The 23,368-nt window shown below is 40.2% G+C and overlaps 1 protein-coding gene across 3 annotated transcripts in view; it reads left to right on the top strand.

Moving 5' to 3' along the window:
* Window positions 1–23,368, top strand: part of COL4A3 (collagen type IV alpha 3 chain) — a 107,164-nt gene that overhangs the window by 73,988 nt on the left and 9,808 nt on the right. For 2 of the 3 annotated variants that reach the window (XM_043492131.1, XM_038417132.2), the window contains exons 30-46: window positions 1,469–1,610; window positions 1,759–1,872; window positions 3,431–3,598; window positions 5,068–5,157; window positions 6,583–6,717; window positions 7,833–7,931; window positions 9,557–9,646; window positions 12,683–12,822; window positions 14,308–14,434; window positions 14,719–14,799; window positions 16,385–16,483; window positions 17,512–17,562; window positions 18,572–18,757; window positions 19,405–19,535; window positions 21,038–21,110; window positions 22,009–22,080; window positions 22,187–22,306. In XM_043492131.1, the coding sequence (XP_043348066.1) occupies window positions 1,469–1,610; window positions 1,759–1,872; window positions 3,431–3,598; window positions 5,068–5,157; window positions 6,583–6,717; window positions 7,833–7,931; window positions 9,557–9,646; window positions 12,683–12,822; window positions 14,308–14,434; window positions 14,719–14,799; window positions 16,385–16,483; window positions 17,512–17,562; window positions 18,572–18,757; window positions 19,405–19,535; window positions 21,038–21,110; window positions 22,009–22,080; window positions 22,187–22,306 (1,918 nt within the window). The remainder of the gene's footprint in view (window positions 1–1,468; window positions 1,611–1,758; window positions 1,873–3,430; window positions 3,599–5,067; window positions 5,158–6,582; window positions 6,718–7,832; window positions 7,932–9,556; window positions 9,647–12,682; window positions 12,823–14,307; window positions 14,435–14,718; window positions 14,800–16,384; window positions 16,484–17,511; window positions 17,563–18,571; window positions 18,758–19,404; window positions 19,536–21,037; window positions 21,111–22,008; window positions 22,081–22,186; window positions 22,307–23,368) is intronic. The other variant, XM_043492132.1, reaches the window with a different exon arrangement.

Genomic DNA, 23,368 nt, shown 5'->3' with positions numbered 1-23,368 from the left:
CAAATAGGATTTTCCATCACCTGCACCCACTAATCAGGGGCACAGTTCCTGAAAGCATCACTGTCTAGGAACAGCAATTAAACACATGCTTATATCCCATTCAACTAAATGGGACTTAAGCACATGCTTAATGTCAATCATATGCTTAAGTGCTCTCTTGAATCAGGACCTTAAAAAAAAAAAGGTCAGAGGCCATAGGTGTAATAAAAAATGCAGATAAATGAGAGCTCAGCTTCTGACGCCATTTGTGAGTTTAGGGCTTTGCTGTTTGCTATGTCATCAAGCCCCAAAAGTGGTTTTGTTTTTAATAAAATAAAACACATTTCTTTGCTTCAGAACGGCATTCTGTCTTTTCTGCTTGGCCCTATTTTGCTGTCGACTCTGATTATTTGTTTGCTTGCTTAAAAAGTCACCTAAACCAAATGTAAAAGATTAAAAGGTAACACAAAGAGCCCATAAAATGTCCAGGTATGGAACTAGTCAGCAAGATTCCACCTGCCACAGTAATATAGGGCTTACTTTGGTTTATGGCAGCGTTTGGAAAGGTCTTTGTGATCCAAATACACAATCAGTAATTGCATATAAACTATGTTCCTCTGGATGTGATTTAACTCTCTGGGACAGGGACTGCCCTTTTCTTTTGTGCTTGTACAGCATCTAGCGCAGTGAGGTCCTGGGCCATGACTAGGTTTGTAGGCTCTGTAGTGAGAGTAACAGTAGTAATAATAATAATAATAATAATTAATAATTAATTGTTGAATTTACCTGCTTCTTTGAAAGCCAGTCCAAAGCAGTTCAGGCAGATTGTTAAAAAGAGCAGGTCAGACTTTCCTGTCAGGAATTTTTCTTTCATAGAATTTCCTTTTTGAAGAAAACAGTCTCACCTAACATATGTCAGGGTATTTCTCAGGCATGGTATCTGAGCGCTGACCCATGTACTGAACCTTGTTCTCGTTCTCTGTTAGTGGCAGGACTAATACTAAATCAGATTGCTTGGTTTGCTGGCCCATTGTTTAAATATATATATAGTCTACAGTATGAACACTGGGTAATGTGAAGCAGGTGCAGAACTCAAATGGATTTCAAGCAGCTGACAGATACGTGAGTTGTCTGAAGTACAGGTGCAGCAGGATATCTGAGAGCTGCAGAGGCAGAGAGCAAGGAAAGGACTACCTTGTATTGTTCAACAATGATTCTTCCAGCTGTGTGGGGAAGCCCTGTCCAATGCTCATATAGAAGAATAATACTAAAACATACAGGCTTTCAAGAGCAAGAGATGTAAAGGGGTGTTTGGTGGGGAGGGGAGAAATGTATTTTCAGTGCTTTGACATAAATGTGAAAGATCCCCTGGGAGTGGAGATAATAATTTGACAGAAAACATGAACTACTGACAGGACAGAGAGAGTCATATTTTCAGATTTACAAAATGTAATATACATTCTGCATTTATGTTTTTCCTCTGTTTTAGGGAGACCCTGGATTAATTATTCCTGGCCAACAGGGTGGATTAGGTTCCCCAGGAGGAGACGGCTTTCCAGGGGTAAAAGGTGACAGAGGATTTCCAGGTCTACCAGGATTCCCAGGACGTAATGGTGCTGATGGACCAAGAGGTGCTGTCATTACAAAAAACAGCCAAGGAACTCTTTACCTTACACCCATTTTGTTGAGCAAGGCTCTAAGAAAAGGGGAGAAAGGACAAGCTTATTGTCCACCTACAAAAATTCAAGTCATAATTAATTTAATATTTCTCTCTCTTAGGAGAACCTGGCTGTCCCGGAGCTCCCGGAGAAAAGGGACTTCCAGGGAAGCTTGGTGATTGTCTTATTGGCCCACAAGGTCTCCCAGGTTCATGTGGATTAACAGGCCAACAAGGTAGGAATACACAGAATACCTGCCAGATCGCCTGATATATAGTTAATAGAGTGGGGTTTGGTTTTATTTTTACCCTAATGTTGCCTAACTGGTGATTAAAAAGGTCTTATGGATATCTGATGTAATACTATGCAGAAAATATTAGACCAGTTAAAGGCCGCAATCCTGCAATATCATCTCCATAAGCAGACCTTAACAACTACAAGTCGAAGCATTAAGGGGCATATGAATGCTTAGCATATCTGGCATGTAAATTCCTTGCAATGCCAGCTACAACAGTGCCATGCAAACGCTTGTTCTCACTTTCCGGTGACATAAATTAAAAGTGGGCAGCATTATTTCCTGTAAATGTAAACAAACTTGTTTGTCATAATGATTAGTTGAACAAGAAGTAGGACTGAGTGGACTCGTAGGCTGTAAAGTTTTACATTATTTTATTTTTGAGTGCAGTAATGTGGGAAAAAAATCTACATTTGTAAGTTGCACTTTCACGATAAAGATATTGTACTACAGTACTTGTGTGAAATTGAAAAATACTATTTCTTTTGTTTCTTTTTTTACAGTGCCAATATTTGTAATCAAAAAAAATAATATAAAGTGAGCACTCTACATTTTATATTCTGTGTTGTAGCTGAAATAAATATATTTGAAAATGTAGAAAAACATCCACAAATGTTTGTAATAAATTTAACTTGGTATTCTACTATTGATTAACAGTGCGATTAAAACTGCGATTAATCGCAATTATTTTTTTGATCTAGTGTAACCCTTCTGCCAGGTGGAGCCAGCAGCAACAAGGGCCGGGTTCAGTATCTAGGGGTTCCTTTTCAACAATACAACACAAAACCGGCTCAAGCCCCCAGCCAGTGACCTGGGACAATTACACACCACCCCTGGGCGCCTCTAAGAGGCAATGCATCCCCTCTTGTAAGCACAGAGTCTGAATGTTGCAAAAACTTTTAATAAAAGGAGGGAATTAACTCAGAATTAATTTGGGAAAACACCACAACTAGGGTTCATAAACACAAACAATGAACAAAAGACTTATCCCCAAGTAAGTTGGGAAGTGTCCTTTTCCCCTCAGGGTCTTAAGTCCAGCAACCCAAAAGACCCTTTAATGTGCCTGTCCCTTCTCTGTATCCCACTCACAGTTGCTGTCCTTGGCCAGTGCAGCCCCAGAGTTCAGAAGTTCATCCGCAAAGTTCACCTCCCACCCTGTGTGGAAGGCAGTGAGGGGGTAAGGAGGCACCTTACATGCTGCACTGCTCGGCCACTCACTCGTCGCCCCAACTGCCGATTGCCACGCCTCTGCGGGGCTCTGCTCTGGCCCTCTCCACCAGCTTCTCTGCTGGCTGCTTGCCATACCTCTCCGCCAGCTGCCCTGCTGGCTGCTTGCCATGCCTCTCCACCAGCTGCCCTGTTAGTCACTTGCCACACCTCTCCGCCAACCACCCTTCTAGGCGAGTTTCACAGGCATGACTACAGGACCCAGTCTGGTGTGGTTTTCGTCACAGGAAATTACATATATTTACTGTATACCACATATTTGTTTTCTTAGGAGAAAGGGGTTCAGTTGGATCAAAAGGAGACCCCAGTATTCCAGGCTTGGGTGTGCCAGGATTCCCTGGAGAGTTTGGGCTGCCTGGGTTGCCAGGTCACCAAGGAGACACAGGATCACCTGGTCTGAAGGGAGAGCCTGGCAGACCAGGAATACCAGGTGCACCAGGTAAGAATTTTCCAGATACATGTTTATACCACCCTTTGTTATAACTTGGCTATCATTTTCTTCCACATAGAAACAGAAGAATGGTTCCTCCCAGTACAGTCAGAGCTACTGTACTGGGGGCGGGGGCGGGGGGGGGGAGAATGGAGGGATAGCTCAGTGGTTTGAGCATTGGCCTGCTAAACCCAGGGTTGTGAGTTCAATCCTTGAGGGGGCCATTTAGGGATCTGGGGCAAAAATTGGGGATTGGTCCTGCTTTGAGCAGGGGGTTGGACTAGATGACCTCCTGAGGTCCCTTCCAACCCAGATATTCTATGATACTCTGACAGCTATGCTTCTGGATGGTGGTGTGATTTATACAGAAAACAAATGATAGTGTGTTCTGCCCAGACTGATCAGCAGTCCTTGATACAAAATGTCTGGAGGCTCCAATACAGTGCATCTTGGCCAAAAGGCGGTTCCAGGACTCCTCCTGCTCACTATGTTCCTCCATCTTCCCAAGAAGTAATCCAAAACTTGTGCAGTCTGTAAATTCAGTATGCTGCTAATTATTGAAATATTGATGCTGCCAAGCCTAACTTTCTGCTGGCACATCGACCTGTACAAGAAACTGGTTCCGTTTTACAGAAATTCTCCCTATCTGTTTAGCTTTTCATCTAATATATGTCCTTCTTTCTGACTTCTGCTGTGGTAGAGGCCCTCTTTGCCTTATAAAACTTATTTCTGTAAATGCCATCTTCTTTATTTTATCTTAATTACAGTACAGTGAAAAGAAATCCATTATTTGTCTGTTTACCTTAACATGTTCAAATATTGAATCTGATGCATGGATTTATAAAGACATAATTGTCTCCCTCCAAGGGTTAGCCAGAGTTTCCCCTGTTTCTTGGAATGGGCATCCCCATAGTTGTTAAGGAATATGTTCTTAATAGTTTTAAAATTTGTGAGGAGAAAGGAAGAAGTCACTTAAGTGCACTTAAGTGAGCACTGCTCCTTATTTACAGCCAAAAACTAAATCCTTCATTTTTCAATGCCCAATATATTATGCATATCTTTTGTAAAATACAACCCATACAATTAATTATAAAAATATAATGTGTCTGTAGATAATCTCATTAAATATAGTCTGTTAAAAGCCAAGGGTCAGATGCTGCAATCCTTACTCACATGAGTAACATTTGGGGACATTATACATGTAGGGGCTACTCACATTACTAAGGATTGCAATACTGGGTCCTAAAGAATGTTAAGTAAATGAGAAAATAATTAAAAATAAAAGAGAAAGTGATTACATAGTTAGGCATTTACATACCACATATCACTACAAGTAATTAGCCACAAACATACATACATACATACATACATACATACATACATATTTACAAACATTTGTTTTTCAAAACTAATGTTCTGGGAACACTTTACTAATCAAACACTTCAGAAACATGCTTTATATTTCTCCATTTCCCCAGGCCTAAGAGGAGAACGAGGTATAATGGGCAATTTAGGAATTCCTGGACCTCCTGGTGTCTTTGGACACCCAGGCATTCCAGGAAACAGAGGTGAGTTGCTATAATATTTACCTTATCTAATTATTTAAGAACATATGAATTGCCATAGTAGATCAGACATGTGGTCTGTTTAATCCAGGATCTTGTCACCCACACTGGCTTGAATCATATGCTTCAGAAGAAGATGCAAGAAACCCCAGACTAGGCAAATGTGGTATAATCTGCCCCCAGGAAGGTCTAATCCTTATCCCTAATAGTTAGAGATTAATTAAAACTTGAAATGTGATATTTTTATCCCTTCCAGAATGCTTTTTCTTAGCATTAACTATTATAACTCTGAATATCCTTGTTACACAGGCGCTGACTTCTTCCTTGCGCCATGGGTGCTCAACCCCCACTCTGCCCCAGGCCCCACCCCCATTCCACCCCACCCCCACGTCTTTCCATCCCCACCCTGCCTCCCACCCCTTCCCGCCCCCACTCCACCTCTTCCCACCCAGTTCCACCCCCTCCCCCGAGCGTGCCCTGTCCCAGCTCCTCCCCCTTCCCCCAGCACCTCCTGCATACTGCGGAACAGCTGGAAGGGGAGGAGTTGATTGGCAGGGTGCCACTGGGTGGGAGGCACTCGAGGGGGAGGAGCTGGCTGCTGGTAGGTGCTAAGCACCCACTAATTTTTTTTGTGGGTGCTCCAGGCTTGGAGCACCCACGGAGTCGTCACCTGTGCTTCTTATGTAGATAAATGTCCAGTCTTTGAATCTTGGTCAATTCTTGGCCTTAATGAGTTCCACAGTCCACTTATAAATTGGGTGAAAAAATATTTCCTTCTATCAGTTTTGAATTTGAAACCTTTCAATTTCATTGAATGTCCTCTTGTTTTTGTGTTACTAGATAAGAACAGAAGTTCCTCACCTACCTTTTCTAGACCATCCACTTTTTAAAATACTGTTATCAAGTCCCTTTTATTCATCTCCTTCCTAAAATAAACAATCCCAATCTTTTCAATCTCTCTTCATATGAGAGTTTTTTAATTTACACAATTTGTGGATTATTTCTGGTGTGGGCATGCTAATTTCACCTCAGCAGTCTCGTTAAACAGTTCACCGTGAATCCATTCTTTGCTTAAATGATGATATAAATAACATCATTTAGTTAGCCAAGCACTTGCGCACAGGCAACTCCAATTAAAGCCAATAGGAATTTCACATGTGCAGATGATGGAATGATCAGGCCTCTAGCGTCCTACTATTTTCTTGTAATAGTGGGAATGGAAGAAACCAAGTTGCCTTTGTCTTCTCAGCTGAGGGTGAAAAAAGAAGTCTTGTTGAAAACTTCTACTTTTAAGAAGCTGGTTTTTCTGCTACTTTAGCATAGTCACATACAATCGTCCTTGAAAATAGTAGTATATTTTTGTTTCTTTTCCATTTACTATGTGCTAGTCATGTTTCCTCCGAATATTTCATTTATATTGCTTTGCAGGTTCTCCTGGCCTTCCAGGATTGAAGGGAAGAAAGGGGTTTTTAGGACCAAAAGGTGAACCAGGTGATAAAGGATTTCCTGGACCATCAGAGACCACAGGGAATACTGGGGATAAAGGAGAACCAGGATCAACAGGTACATCTTTTTTTCTATTTAATTTGAAAACAATTAGAGACAAATAATTCAAATTACAATTCAAACAGCCTGGCCACCCACAGCTTGTGGGTCACCAGGACTGACTTAAATTTTCTGGGGCCCAGGGCCAAAGCCCAAGCCCCACCGCCCAGGGCCAAAGTTGGAACCAGAGGGCTTTCAGACCTGTGTGGCTGGGTTCAGGTTACAGGCTTCCTGTCTGAGGCTGAAGCCCTTGAACTTTGGCTTCCCCACCAAGGGCAGTGGGGCTCGGGCTTTGGCTGCTTCCCACCCCACCCCTCCACACTTCCCCCGCCTAAAATGGTGGAGGTCAGGCTTTGGCTTTGGCCCCACCACCCAGGGCAGAAGGGCTCTGGCGGGCTCAGTCTTTGATCCCCCCCAGGGTTGTGTAGCAATTTTTGATTGTCAGAAGGGGATTGTGGTTCACTGAAGTTTGAGAACCCCTGCTCTAACTCATGAAAGAAGCTGACCGGAATGCCCAGATTATTCTGTACCATTTTTAAACATCTGATTGCTGAACAGCAGAGGGAGACTTATGGGTTATTTTTACAGCACATATTAAAAATATTCATTTTCTCTTTTAAATTACTTATTACAATCTATATTCCTAAAAAGTAATATCAGTGTGATGTCACATCAGGTGTGATATGCTGTCATGTCAATAGTGTATGAAGTTTAGTCATGAACTTTTGGTATGGATGCATTTACAAAGACTTACGTGTGCCCACCAATTGGGTATTTGTGAGCGAACAGATTGAATGTGCTCACAAATACCTGATTTGCAGATGTACACTGGTACTTGCTCTCATAGGTGAGGCACCATGCACATATCTGCACACAAGTTGAATATACTTAACTTTGCAATCAGGCTTGTGGTGTTATAGATGTTCAGATACTTTCTTTTTTAATTCCATATGAGAAATACCAGAAACTTTAACAGAAGGCCCTTGTATTTTGTAATATGTTTGCTTGTAAGAAGATAACTCCAAATTCATCACTTCAGGCTCCATTTTTCCTTTTCCATTGCTTTTAAGAGATGATTTAATGATATTATGAGATACTGGTTTTAATTTTATTCCATACAATTGCTGCTATAGGATTTCCAGGAAGAACAGGTCTGAAAGGAGAAACAGGAGATAAAGGTATACAAGGATCAGCAGGGCTTGATGGGACATCAAGAGTATCAGGTCTGCCAGGTATGCAGCATTTGCTATGAAAATTAAAAGCAGCATGTTCACAGTACTACATAAACTGTAGAGATGGTGGTAACCACACAGAGGAGTGGAAAACCATATTATTATTATTTATTTTATTTTATTATAACCGTAAAACTTTGATTACTTAACCTAAACTCTCTCTGTTAATCTACTTCCACTGTGATTATTTCAAGCTTTTCGAAACTATGAGCAGCTTCAAAAAGCTGGTAATTTAAAAAAAAAAATCTGCTCCCCAAATGTTTCCTTTTTTCTTCCCAGATGTGAAATTCCACCAAACTGCATGGGTTTGATATACAGGACAAGCAATATGAAGTCCTGAACCAATGACAAGTCTAAGATCCAAATATCTCATAAGCCAGCAGCACTAGAAATGGGTGCTTTGTACTATTGAAGAGAAGTTTGGAATCCACTGGTTTCCCAGTGGCATAAAGCAATTGTAACTTCAATTGTAATTGAAACTTCTAAAAGTATTGTGGCATTAAGATTGATAGAAAAGCTATTTTAGATACTTTAGAAGTTTCTTATTTTAATTACAATTCTTCTCTCCTGATACATGGTGTTGTGGGATGGTGTACTGAAAAGGGTTTATTGAGCCTGGATTGAGATGACATAGTTATTAACTCAGTTGTGGCTGTGCTACTTATGAGTAGCGCAGTCTTCTCAGGCTCATGCGGATAAAACTTTGATGCCATGCTGCATCACCATGTGTTCTTTTTAGCTGTGTCTTTGAGATCATTTCTTTTTAGAAATCATCATATAAAACTTGATTAAGTAAGTAAAAATATATCTGGGTTTGTGCTCACACAAATAGCCCACATCAGGAGAGAAATAGTCCATGTTAGATATCATTATTGACAGACCAAGTAGGCAACAGGAAGAGGCCAGTACCAGTAATAGGAAAAAGCAATAACTAGCAAGAAAGAGTGCTGGTGCTCCATCTCTGTCCCTCTTTTTAATGTCTCATGTAGAGCAGAACCAAACCTCACCTATCTGTATATGCAGCGGAACCAAATTAGGCATATGGATGGCAATTATAAATTATATTAAATTAAAAAGTCACCAAACTGAAATGTATCCACACTGACACCAGAAAAGGTCATGAAGAAACTCCACAAACCACACAAAAAAATCTCAAATCCTCTCTACCTATTGCAAAGCACTTGGTGGCTAGATAACATAGGTCCTTGCAATGTGCTCAGAAGTTCACTAGTCTCAGACCTACAAGGGAAGAAAAATCCAAAGCAAAAACAAAATCTTAATCTATATCTATGAAGTCCACAATGGATTAGATTTGGGATATCACAACTCTGGAACTGCCAGCCACAGGAACTAAGAATTGCTGCAAATCTGACAGTCTCCAGGCTGAAATACAAGACCCATTTCTTTGCCAGGGCTTCCCAAAAATAATAGTAATAATGAAAAATCTGTACCTGTGCCGGGCAGACGAAGAAATTATATTTAGACTACCAATTGATTTAAACACTTCTGAGATGCCATGGCAATGAGCATGGGAATGGATACTTTGTGCTCATGATAAGTGTACTAAGCAGCCTAAATTTGAGGCACACATGTTGAGACAATGTTGATACTTCGTCATTTTACAGGTCCCAAAGGATTTGTAGGTCTGCCAGGATTTCCTGGAAGACAAGGATTACCAGGACCTCCAGGAGACAGAGGTGATATGGGAGTGCCAGGTGATTCTTTATAAAATCTTGTTACAAATTCATATACTACATAGAAATAGCTGTACACTTACTGTTGGCATAATCCTGCAGTACCTATTCAGACAAGTAATCTTTACTCCCTCAAGTACCTATCAACTTTATTGGGATTGGTTGAATCAGCAAGGATTGAGCTCTGTATCTGTAAATATGGAACATGATTATACTAAAGTTAGTGCTACATATGTACTCAGCATGCAATCTTGTAATAAATTTACTGAATAGTATTTTAAATTAACTTAGGTGTTTTAACTAAATCAGTAACTAAAACCTGCTCTTATGCATCTGTGGTTAACTTCCTTATGGGGATTGAAGATACTATTAATATTTTGGGATAACATGTAAACATATTAAAGTGAGATTGATCAACTTGAAAACAAGATTCAAATCCAGCTAAATAATCTTACTTTGCAAATTTCTTCTTGTGCGTTCATTTACTATTTTCTTCAGTTGTGAAAGATGTGCCGAGATTCTATTAGATATTGTTATAGCAACAGAAATACAATCTGGCTCAGATGAGGCTCCTGCTATTCCTTTTTTTTCCCAATTGACTCATCTTTTCTGAGATGAGAAGAAAAGCATGATGTCTCTGCATGGGTGGAGACTAGAAGTGCCATACAGGACCTGTAAAGTGTTTCTGGAGAATGCAGTTAGAATTGGGCTGATAAGTAGCAGTAGTACTGGTAGTCTTACTTTGACATATAGTCACATGCCAGACACGTGTTCATGGGTCTCTCTGAGGGAACTCCTGCTTGGAGTGAAAGCAGAAATGATTCCCTCAAGTGTGTTTAGAGACCTACAAAGTGGGGGAGAGAAGCTTGAGAGTCCACTGTGAGCACTGATGAGGAGCAGCTCAGATTTAGCTGCAGAGTGCTGGTGTTTGGGCTGTGGTGGAAGAGGAAAAGGCTGGCTAAAGAACTCATGCTCAAGATCCCAGGAGGGTTTTGGGAGCCATACACACATGCACACACTCACACACACACACAAATATACATAATTTACAATTAATTAATTTAATGCAAAATGCAACGATCAAGTTGAGAAGCTCTCAGAAATCAGGATACAGTAACTCCTAATTTAACATTGTAGTTATGTTCCTGAAAAATGCTACTTTAAGCGAAACGATGTTAAATGAATCCAATTTCTCCATAAGAATCCAATTTCTCCATAAGGGTTAGGTTCCAGGGAAATTTTTTTCACCAAACAAAATACTGTGTGTGTGTATATATATATTATATATATATATATACAGTATAAGTTTTAAACAAACAATTATATACTGTACACAGCAATGATGATTGTGAAGGTTGGTTGAGGTGGTGAAGTCAGAGGGTGGATGAGGGTGGGATATTGCCCAGGGAATGCCTTACTGCTAAATGATGAACTAGCACTTGGCTCAGCCCTCAAGGGTTAACACATTGTTGTTAATGTAGCCTCACACTCTACAAAGCAGCACAAATGGAGGGAGGGGAGACAGCATGGCAGAGAGACAGAGGCACACACCGTGTGTGTGTGTGAGAGAGGAAGAGCATTGCCCCTTTAAGTACACTGACCCCATTCTAAGTACACTGCCTTTTAAAGTAAATCAGCAAGTTGAGACAGCAGCTGCTGCCCGCAAGCACCCTCCGTCCTGTCATGTCCCCCACCCCACCCCTGCTCTGTGGAGATGGGGTAAAGGAGTGGGGGGGCAGGAGCGGGGAGGGGGACATGAAAGGACGGAGAGAGCTTGTGGGCATTACCCTGACATTAGCACCCCTCTTCCGCTCCCTCCCCCTCCCCCCGCGCACAGAAAGCAAGAGGCTACCTGGAGCAGCTCCAAGGCAGAGGGCAGGAGCAGCACATGACGGTTGGGGGAGGGACAGCTGAACTGCCCAGCAATTGATAGCCTGCTGGGTGGCTGCTGCACAGGGAACTTAGGGAGCTGGGAGCTGATGCGGGGCTGCCAGTCCACCCTGGTTCCGAGCCCCCACGAGCTAGCTGCAACAGGCTGCTCTTTCTGCAAACGGTGGACAAAGCAGGTGGCTGCCAAACAACGTTATAAGGGAACATTGCACAACTTTAAACGAGCATGTTCTCTGATCAGCAATATAACAACGAAATTATGTTAACCAGGACAACTTTAAGTGAGGAGTTACTCCAAAAGGTGAGGCTGAAAGTTCAAATTTAATTGTTCTTGTCCTTATGGTCTCTTCATATCATTTTGTATTTTTGTCAACTGACACAATATGTGATATTATGCCAATTTATATAAAATTACAGAAGAAATTTTGTTTTACACTTTGGGCTAAATTTATTACTCTATGCACTATTTTTTTAAGCGGACCTCATTTTAGCCTCAAATGCTGTACCTGCAATTAACTGGAGGTATAAATAATTACAATTTAGCAATTTGACTATCTGATTGTCCTTGTTGTTGTTAATGTTGTGCCTAACTGCTATAATTTCTGCAACTCCAATTAATAGCGGGCACAAAATAGCACCCACAGAATTCAAACCCATTAAAAAAATATAGGACATCACACCAATCCTGCAAAACATGATTGACACAAAATTCACAGGAAAATGCTGGAGGGATGCCTAGATATAAACTCTTCTGGGATTATCCCAAAGACTTTAGGTCTGATGCTGGAAAATTGATCCAAGAGTTATTTCAGGGATATGTTCCCCAAACTTCTATTATTAAAATATTAGAAAAATGTCTTGATTTGCTGAAGTTAAACAAAGACAGAACTTGTTAAGATTGCTTGTGATAGCAGCTAATAAGTGCAATGTACCTGCTGTAACTCATAATCTATACTATCTCAACTCTGCTGTTTTCCCTTACTACTTTTAATTGCAACCATTTCTTTTAATATGTATGTAAGAAAATAAATTGTACTGTCAGTTATCTGTTTTACTTTAATGAAGAGCTGGTAACTAAAAAGATAGGCCATAAAGCATAGGAAATATCTAGTATGATATGTTAAGGTGATGCTTTTGAGAGTGATACCTATATTTGCATCACTCTAGGTTCTAAAGGGGAGAGAGGATCTCGAGGTTTACCAGGACCATCTGGTGCACAAGGCCCTCCAGGCCTTCTTGGTTTTCCTGGTGATAAAGGAGAACCAGCTAGTTCAGCATCTGGGCCTCCAGGAAAACCAGGACCAAAGGTACAGCAAGAAGACAATGGATAAGCTATGGTAATGACACAATAGGCAGCACCTTTGAATGCGGATGAAATAATGTGAAGTATAAGCAAGGGCAGAAAATTTTTATGGCGCAAGCTAACCCATTCAGGGCTGTAGGGAAATAATCTGCTGTTGATGAGAAATATTGAAATCCTATCCTGTCCACATTTTAGGAGAAATCAATGAGTTGTTTTTTCCTTCCCCTGTGTCCAGGAGTTTCATATTTGTAAAGATGGAACCTCTTGGAATAATTTTCATATTTTTATTTATGAAGACTGATCCTTTTGAGAATAAGAACTGGTGCTGAAAAATATTTGCTGACTATTATCGAGTGGTTCAGAAATCCATTTATCACATGTAAAGAAAATAAGACAATTTTAAAGTTGTGCTATCAGTTTTTGGCGGAGTAGTAATGTCATGATGAAACAAGAGTTGTTACTTTTTAAAACAGTTCAACTTTCTCTAGAAAAGTTAGGTCACGTGACTGTAATTCAGTGTCACATATTCAGGTCCATGAGCAGCTAAAACCCACATTTTCAAATACAAATTAATTGTAATCTATTTTACTTGCTGCATAAGATAATTTGAAATGTGTGGATCAGCTTGTATGTTGTATTACACCTTAGGCATTCCATCCAATCTCTGTGTCTTGATTTTTATACCATGCCCATGCCTGTTCTATCTAGGCACCATTACTTATTATCTTGGACCTATATGTAGGAACATACTAATTATATTGGGTCAGACCAATTATCCGTCTACTTCAGAGCCTTGTTTTTGACAAAAAGAAAAGGAGTACTTGTGGCACCTTAGAGACTAACAAATTTATTAGAGCATAAGCTTTCGTGAGCTACAGCTCACTTGCTCTAATAAATTTGTTAATCTCTAAGGTGCCACAAGTACTCCTTTTCTTTTTGCGACTACAGACTAACACGGCTGCTACTATGAAACTTGTTTTTGACAGTGGCCTAAACCAGATAATTCATAGGAAGGTGGAAATTAAAAAAAAAACTTCATCTGGACATTTGTGTACAACTATATATTATGGAGAAATTAATTCCCAGGCCCCCAGAGGGTGACCATTTTATATTCAGGAGCTGTTAAACCAGCTAGTGTAAAAGCCAATAAAGTGTATGTGGTGTTGGTGCTACTGAGTGTGTGGAGAAAATAGAGGCCAGAGATTCAGGGAACTGCTTTGTGAGATATTTAAAATACATTGGATATGTGTTTTAGAAACTAAGATCTCTCTTTGAAACCATCAGTGGTGCATTATAAAATTTTAGGAGCAACATTTCATATGCCTACTTTGATATTATTTTCTGTCTGCAGATTATCTCACAACAAATAGCCATGATTATATTCACATAAGCTTTAATACATGTGATTTTTTTAAAATGCTACTAATTCAATATGCATTTTAACTTAATTAAAATCTTATCCAAAATGTATTTGGCTGCTGCTTCTTAGGGTGATCCAGGTCCCCCAGGAGAAATGGGAAGAAAAGGGGAAAGAGGATCACCAGGTCAGCCAGGACTTGTAGGAGAACCTGGACTAGCTGGAAACAGGGGGGATTGTGGAAAACCAGGAGCTCCAGGTGAGCTTTGGTTTTGGAAAATGCTGAGATTTTACATGCTTTTAGCAAAAGGAAATCTCCAACTCCTCCAACAGAAATAACTGGGCCAGTTCCTCAACTAATGGGAGTTAGCAAAGCACCATTGAAATTAAGGGAGCCGTGCTAGTTTACATCAGCTGAGAATCTGGTCAAAGTAAAATAATAGTTGATCTAGCAAGACATTAACTCTGGATCCAGTATAGATCTGAATTCAGGGTGATGCAGCTTTTTCTTCTTTTTCTTCCAAACTCTCCCCCCATTTACAGGGCCATCTGAATGTGCTGGAGATACTGGCACTAAAGGGTGCAAGGGGGTGGCAGGATCGAGAGGCACTGAAGGCCCTCCAGGTGGGATTTTTATCCTCTCTCTTATTTCTTTCCCAGCTCTCTGCATTCTTGTTTGTTTCCTCTGTTGACATGAGATAGCTGAGATTTTCAATTTCTTCTATCAGAGAGGTAACCATGTTAGTCTGTATCCACAAAAACAATGAGGAGTCCAGTGGCACCTTAAAGACTAACAGATTTATTTGGGCATAAGCTTTCGTGGGTAAAAAACCCACTTCTTCAGATACATGGAGTGAAAATTACAGATACAGGAATAAATATATATTGGCATGTGAAGAGAAGGGAGTTACCTTACAAGTGGAGAACCAATGTTGAAGGCCAATTCAGTCCAGGTGGATGTGGTCCACTCCCAATAATTGATGAGGAAGTGTCAATACTACCTTCTCATCCATTATAGGGAGTGGACATCTCCTCATCAATTGACACTTCCTCATCAAATATTGGGAATGGATAACATCCACCCTGACTTGGCCTTCAGCATTGGTCCTCCACTTGTAAGGTAACTCCCTTCTCTTCACGTGCCAATATATATTTATGCCTGTATCTGTAATTTTCACTCCATGCATCTGAAGAAGTGGGTTTTTTACCCATGAAAGCTTATGCCCAAATAAATCTGTTAGTCTTTAAAGTTCCACCGGACTTCTTGTTGTTTTTGACAATTTCTTCTGAGTTTTTTGCAAATTACTTTATATATTTTTGAAATTCGGTTCTGAAGTTCTTTAACATTTCCATCATAAAGCTATAGGTATAGTTATAAAGTTTTAGTACAATTTTAAACCCAGAGAAAGGTTTTTTTAAAAATCAGGATACTAAAGATAGCAGGGAGATGTAATAGCCTCACAAGTGGTGAGAAAGGCCTGCTCTGCCTCCTGAAAGATCATTAAGATATCCACAGTGGATGAAAAAACAAAGACTTAGCCAGAAGTATAAAAAAAGCAGTCAGAGAAGAGAGTGAAAAAGACAGTGTGTGACAGTCCATCGCTAGAGTAACAAAGATCAGAACACTTTAAAATATACATACAGGGAGATGTATACGTATCTACTATACATTTTATTGAAATGAAAACAATGGGGGAAATAGCCATTATCAAAAAAATTAGTATTGAGCATTGTCATGTCCAGATTCCCGTCTCATTTACACCAAGGTAAATCTGGAGTAGTGCTGTTGACTTCCATGAAATTACTTTAGATTTATACTAGTATAAGAGAGGTCAGACTCTCATTCTCATTCAGTAAGCCTCAAACCCACCATAGAATCTAGGCATTGAGACCCTGAGGCCCAGATGGGGTCCATTATTGTGATCCCATTGACAGACTGGGCCCTACAATTTCTCTGAAAGACGGAAGAAAATAGCCTGTAATCATAATGTGGGTCTAATTCTGATTCCATTGAAATCCATGGGAGTTTTGCCAGTGAGTTCCGTGGGAGCAGAATACTGCACTTTACCATCATTTATACATTAGTACAGTTGTGGGGGTTTTTAATGCACCACTGTTAATAACACTCTAGTAAATGAGCATCGTTTCCTTGTCATTTTGCATTTCAAACAGATAAGTAAAAATGAAAATGACAGTTTATAATTCTCAGGTGCAATAGGAGCCCCTGGAGCCAATGGAGCTGTTGGAGAAAGGGGGAATCAAGGACGGGATGGTCTTCCTGGCTCCCCAGGGGAAAAGGGAGAACGAGGTACTGCAGTATAATATTTTCATGTTATTTTAAACTCATTTCCTTTCCTGTTCACAATTCTTGTCAATCCTGTGGGCTAAAAGAGGAATCCCCTGAAGTACAAAAATTATGTTGGTAACTAAAAGGTTTCTTTCACACTTCACAAACTTTCTGTATGAATATTGCATAGGATATCAAAATACAGTATATACACATGGCTCCTGCATGACATTTCTGGTTTATAATGACTATTACATAGTCCATTTTAATGTCCACGTCTACAAAGGTAAGGGTATTGCTGATAACATCTGAGGTGGCCTCAAAAATGCTCTAAGAGTTAGAGATATTACATCTTTATGATGAAGCAGGAACCTCAACTGCTAGATGGAATAAGAACTTAGAAGCCAGCCTTGGGTTTACTCATATGAATAAAGTTACTCACCTGCTTACATCTTTGCAGGATCCAGCCCTTTAACTCTCAAATCCTTCAGTTAGATGCTCTTCCTCTTTTCCCCCAGCAGCCACAGAAAGTTACAGTTCTTCCTCATTTACAGAAGAAAAGTGTTTTCACATTTTTAGCCTCAAGCTGCTTTTTTGTGTGTTAGTATAAAAACAGATATTCAGTATTTTTTCTTCATATCAAGTTCTTAATAACGACTGTCATATTATTTTCACTTTTCACATACTTAAGTTTCTTTTCGCATTTTTCTTAGTTGCTGATTTAAAACAAATGCAGTGTTTTTCCTGGTTTTTTTCTTCAGTTTTGTTTTGTGTGTGTGTGTGTGAAAATAGGCTTTAGCACTGGTAAGATACGCCTCAAATATGACTGTAAAATGTGCCTCCCAGATTAAAAAAGATGGTACATCATTCGTATTTCCAAGTAGCAGCATAGCACAAATCCAAACTAATAAAGATTTTTCAGATAATTAAAATGTTATGTTTGATCCAGTATATGTTGAACAAATGTATGGAATGTTAGACAAATATAACATGTATCTTCCACCAGTGCTTAAGAGCTGTTGAGTCGCATGTGAAATATTATTTTGCAGGTGCATCCAGGTGGCAGATTCTAGGTCCACAAGGTATTTCTGGTCCTAAAGGTGAGTATTATTTTCAGCTACCATGAGTTTGGTTTTTAAACAGGTTTGGGGATTTTTTTGCCCTTTTTTTTTTTAAGCCAAATTCTGCACTTGGATGCTTAAATAGTCACTTAGGCTCTTAAAAAAGAGGGAGAGTGATTCTGTAGTTAAAACCAGTGATCCGGTCCTATTTGTTAGGTTTCAAGATGTCTTATTTGTACAGTTGAGTCTATATAATACAGAGAAATCAAGGACATATTTCCTGCTTTTATAAAGGTGTAGTCAAACACTGGATTCTCTAGTTTGTTTTTTACTGCAGTTTGATTATCAGGATATATTCTAATACAGGAAGCTGTTGCTATTGTCACTAGCCATTGTCTCGCAGGATAAAAGAAAGCCACATCCATTTCTTTTCATATAAATTCCCTTTCACTTTTATTCAGCTCTCTCTTCTTGTACCTCCATGGTTGGAGTTGCAAGAGGGGGAAGTGATTTCCTGAGAGGGACAACAGCAGTTCTCAATCTCAGTAATGAAAAGATTTCCCTTCACATGTAAAGCAAGGAGTTCAAGAACAGCACTATGAACAAAACAGTCAAAATAGTCAAAATAAGTCAGTTCTGGATCCTGATATTTTTAGCTGTGACTTGGTTTAAAAGGATTTACCAGTTCCATCTGAAAAACTATAGCACTTTTTATCATGGCAACCAACAATCCCATGTTGTTCTTTCTTCCTCAAATCTTTCCAATCCTTTGTCAAAATAACTCCGCACAGCCAAGCTCTCCAGTGCAGTCTCAGAGGAACAGCAGCATGTTACCCATCCCACAGTGAGCACTCCCTGCCCTGAGCTACATTGTTACACAAGACAACTTGTTATTGGAAGGCAAACAGGCACTTGGCACCTGTTACAACAATCCCATTTTCAATATATAATAAATGTGTGCATTCTTGGTTGCCGGGATTCTGAAAGTGATGGCTGCCCCATTGAAAATTATCTCAGAACTTATTAAGCAAATTTTTATGTTTCATAGGAATCAAAGGTGACATGGGGATTCCTGGTTGTCCAGGACCAGAAGGTATTAAAGGTCTAATGGGGGATCCAGGACCAATGGGACCTCCTGGATTGAATGGAAAGCCAGGATTCCCAGGTGCACCAGGCATAACAATTCCCGGCCAGAAAGGAAATAGAGGTCTTGCCGGAGTGAATGGAAGACTGGGTGTGTTGCTCTTATTTTTTATTGATGGGAAAAGAAGTTTTAGTATCTAGTGGAGATGGTTTGACAAATCTAGAATCATCATTGACAGGGGCTTATGCACTTTATGATTAAACAGACAATTGCTTTGTCAGTTGATGTATCTTTACCATTGCAAAAAACAACGTACGTCTACACAGTGAAACATAAAATTAAAATAACATAATGGATCTCAATCCATGAACCACATCTTCTGCTAAAATCCAAATCCCTCCCCCTACCCCTACATAAACCCCTTGGATCCTGTGCCAGACCTGGGCCAGTGGGTTTGCACAGGTATTACCGAGAGCCTACTTAAGGGCAATGAGGTAGCACCGGTGTAACGTAAAGTCTAATTTTGGTCAGAATAGCCTTGGTAACTGGTGCTGGGTGTAGGATGGAAATAACCCAGCTCTCAACCCAGATTTCAGGTTGTGTGTGCAGGGCTCGCAGTTGGAAAAAATACACGTTTATGCTTCTTGCTCTGGAATCATTGAGGGACAATGAACATGGAGCCCCATGGTGTCACTTCTGCAGAGTCACTTTTCATGGCAGAGCTGTGCTGTAAATAATGGTGCCATGAAATATGCCTACTGATTGCCTTTACTGATTCAGCTTTTTTTTAAATGTAGGTATTCCTGGTAGTCCAGGATCTTCTGGAGCCCCTGTATACAGCATAAAAGGAAACAAAGGTGTTAGAGGTATAGATGTCATACCAGGACCACCAGGATTGGTAGGCAATATTGGTCCTCAAGGTTCAACAGTAAGTGAAATAAATACTCCTTCTTTCTTACTCGCTTTTTAATTTCACAGTTTTGGTGAAAATTACACCCAGGCAAAAAAAGTTGTGATGTAAGAAAGGAATTAAGGTGAGTACTTGTTGTGCATAAGCTTCAGAGGGCATCTGTGATAAATAAAGGGGGGGGAGATAGCTCCCTTTTATGGACACCCAGCCAGCCAGTTAGCGCTGAAATCTCTGTTAGTAGCTATTCTCTATTTGCTTTACCTGTAAAGGGTTAAAAAAGCCCATAGGTAAAAGGAAGGGAGTGGGCACCTGACCAAAAGAGCCAATGGGAGGGCTAGAACTTTCTAAAATTGGGAAAAAACTTTCCCTTTGTCTATCTGTTGATGTTCTCCCGGAGAGGAGACACAGAGCAGCAATGCTGTAAGAAGTTTGCGCCAGGTATGAAAAATCATCAGATCGTACCTAGAAACTACTCATTTGAAACCCCAGATATGTAAGTAGACCAGGAAATGTCTAGGAAGACGCAATTAGGTTTATCTCTTTTATTTCTCTAAGGCTTGTGGACTCCTCTTGCTAAGATTCAAATGCTTTTGTTTTGTTTGTAACCTTTAAGCTGGACTTCAAGAAAACCATTCTTGATGCTTACTTATTATATTTATGTATTATTACTTATTTATTACTTATTATATTTACTCTTTTTAAATCTAGCAATAGCCTAAGTTCCAGATGTATTTTCTTTCTTTTTGTTTTTAATAAAAGTTACCTTTTTTAAGAACAGGATTGGGTTTTTTGTGTCCTAAGAGGTTTGTGCATATGTTGTTTAATTAGCTGGCAGCAACAGCTAATTTCCTTTGTTTTCTTTCTCAGCTCTTCCCCGGAGGGTGGGTGAAAGGGCTCGAGGGTACCCCACAGGGAGGAATTCCCAAGTGCGCCTTCCTGGGTTCAAAGGGGTTTTTTTGCATTTGGGTGGTGGCAGCATCTACCCATCCAAGGTCAGAGAGAAGCTGTAACCTTGGGAGTTTAATACAAGCCTGGAGTGGCCATTATTAATTGTTAGAATCCTTGTGGGCCCCCCACCTTCTGCACTCAAAGTGCCAGAGTGGGGAATAAGCCTAGACAGCATCGAACACATCACTATGAATTTTTAGTAGTTTCCTTGCTTGTGCTGTTTTATCATTCCTGAGTGTAGCTCTTGGTGGATGAATTTCTATTTACTTGTTTTCTTAACAATGGGCAGAATATTTCTAGCATGCTTGCAAACACGTAAGGTCAGATGTCATCTGAATATAGTATGTTTGTAGGTACATTTTGCAGTAGCTCAGATATTTCCCCTTTGGACATTCTTTCTCAATTTTTGGTTGAGCTGTAGAAATTAATGGACATGTTTTGTGTCATTCTTTTTGTCTGAAAAATAGCATAGTCAGTAACCTATTGAATTCTAAGTAAAAACCCAGACAACCTATCTTGCAGTGTCTGAATACTGCTATAATTTTTCTTCATTCTTGTTGTCTGACTTGCAGGGAGTTGAAGGCACCCCAGGCAATACAGGCTCTAGAGGTGAACCTGGCTTTACAGGACTTCCAGGTGTAACAGGTATTCACCTATTTATTAAACATACTTTTTGTGGACAGCACAGCACAGTACCAGTTGTATAACTGGAGACATGGAACCTTCTTAGTAAAACATGGCTGTAGAAGGGTCAGGGATGGAAAATTCACCAGAAGATCAGGTTTGCTCACAACTCATCCTCTCTGCGTTGTGTTTTATTGCAAAGATTCTGGTTTAGCCCAACCTGACACCAACTCAATAAAAAGCATCTGCCTTCCCTTCGTGCAACTTTTCAATCAATAAACTCACAATACAAAACAGAGTGGCTCCTATGGTTTACGAGACCTTTCAGCCATGGCTTCTAGTCAGCCCAGCCAATTGTACCCTATTCCTATCCACCATGATCCATCACTATGCACAAGGCCAGCATAAGGATTTGGGGGAAGGTTTACCAAATGATTCTTTGGGATAAATTCAACCCATAGCTGATTGATTTTACATAAAAATGTTATGGGGGTTGGGATGAGGATACGTTTTTAGTTGGTCACAACCCAAGTTCTTTGAGACAGGGACTGTCTTTTATGTTTGCATAGCACCTAGCACAATGGGACCCCGATCCTGATTGGGCCTTCTGGATGCTATTTTAATACAGAATAACGCATTTTATTGCCAAAACAGCCGTGGGCGAATGATCAGGATTCCATCCCATATTTGACAGCTGTTAAAAATAAAAATCTGTATTATTGTAAATTGACTATATTTTACATGCAAATAATTGAGCATCAGTAATCATGGAACTCTACAGTGCCATTTTTACCAAGTAAACAGCTTTTTGTTAACTCTATGAGATCATGTACCCGGAGGATTCTTAAATGAATCTCTGAAACCACCGACAGTTCTTTTGGCTTCTACAATCATGCATGTGTCTAATCTTCCTTTTTAGGAGAAAAGGGTAATCGAGGACCCCCTGGACCAATGGGTGCAGCAGGGCCTAACGGACCAAAGGGCCGCCCTGGTAACGATTATTCCAGTCCTTTTCATTCTAGTGCCCCAAAACTTTGTTTTGGGGGGTGGGGTGTTAATATAAAGCATCCAGCTCTTTGCTGTATTTCCACTGTTAGGTCAGCCTGGAGCACCTAGGAAAGCAACATATATCCCAGGAAATCAAGGACCTGCTGGATCACCTGGAAGCCCAGGACTACCAGGAGATCCAGGTCCTCGAGGGCCACCAGGATTACATGGTATATGTTTTACCATTTGCCTAGACTACTTGATAAGACTTGTTCATGGTTGGCTGGCACCCTGAATTTCTGCATAGACACTTTTATCTCTCTTAATATCGCTTTCCTTTTCTATTGTATTTTAGTGTCATATTGACAACCTCCTATTCATAATTTTACCCCTAGTTCACTGGATGAGTGAGCAGTTCACTTAACATAGACCTGTGCAAAAAAGAATTCATGAACATTTTTGTCATGCTGCTCACAATTTCCTTTTGAGGAGATTCATGAAAATGATATTTGGGAAAGGTGATTAATCTTGACAAAAAATACCCGTTATAATACATAACAAAATGTGTATCTCTTTCAGGGGTTGACCTCACTGCATTTTTGTCTATGATTGTCATGTGGGGGGCATTTGTTTCAGTTTTTTGTCTGCTTCATGTCAACTCAAAAATTGCTTTTTGAAGAATCCTGGCCCCCATCAGGATGAGTATATTCATCCCGAAGGTTCTTAGATGAAAGACAGGAGCCAACTAAACTCAGCCACCATCCCACTTCCTCTCGACTCCTGTTCCCTTTTTTGTTTTCTCTCTCCCCATGCCCCACCTCTGATTCTTACCATCTCAGCCAGGAACTTCCAGAGGAGACCCTCCTCCCACTGAGTGTAGAGCCTTATGCTTTCTTCCCATTTTAGCTTAGCTGATCTTGCCGCTGAGATACCTTGCCAGCATCATGCTGATTCCTCCATGGCAGTGTCCTCGGCTGATACTGAACACCATTTCCCAACTGCTTTCAGACTAAAGGAGGGGGTGAGACCAACCAGCAGGGAAGTAGAGCAGATCAGGTATGCCAGAGAAGTGGGTGTTCCTAGCAGAAGCACATAAAGCCAGTTAGAACTACTGAGAATCCTGAACCAGCGCCTCTTAGCAACCAAAATCAATTTCTGTTTTATGCTATGGTGCTCCTCTGAAATCTGGCCAATCCTTCAGGTGTAAGCTTCCCAAGACTTAGTCGGTTCCCTAAGGGTTAACAAAAGGCATAGAGTAAAGGAACATTTTTTGTCTCTTACAAGAAAATTTA

The sequence above is a fragment of the Dermochelys coriacea genome, chromosome 9 (genome assembly GCF_009764565.3).
Source record: "Dermochelys coriacea isolate rDerCor1 chromosome 9, rDerCor1.pri.v4, whole genome shotgun sequence".
In the NCBI taxonomy this organism is placed as follows: Eukaryota; Metazoa; Chordata; order Testudines; family Dermochelyidae; genus Dermochelys; species Dermochelys coriacea.
This window is presented reverse-complemented; position numbering and strand designations above follow the sequence as displayed.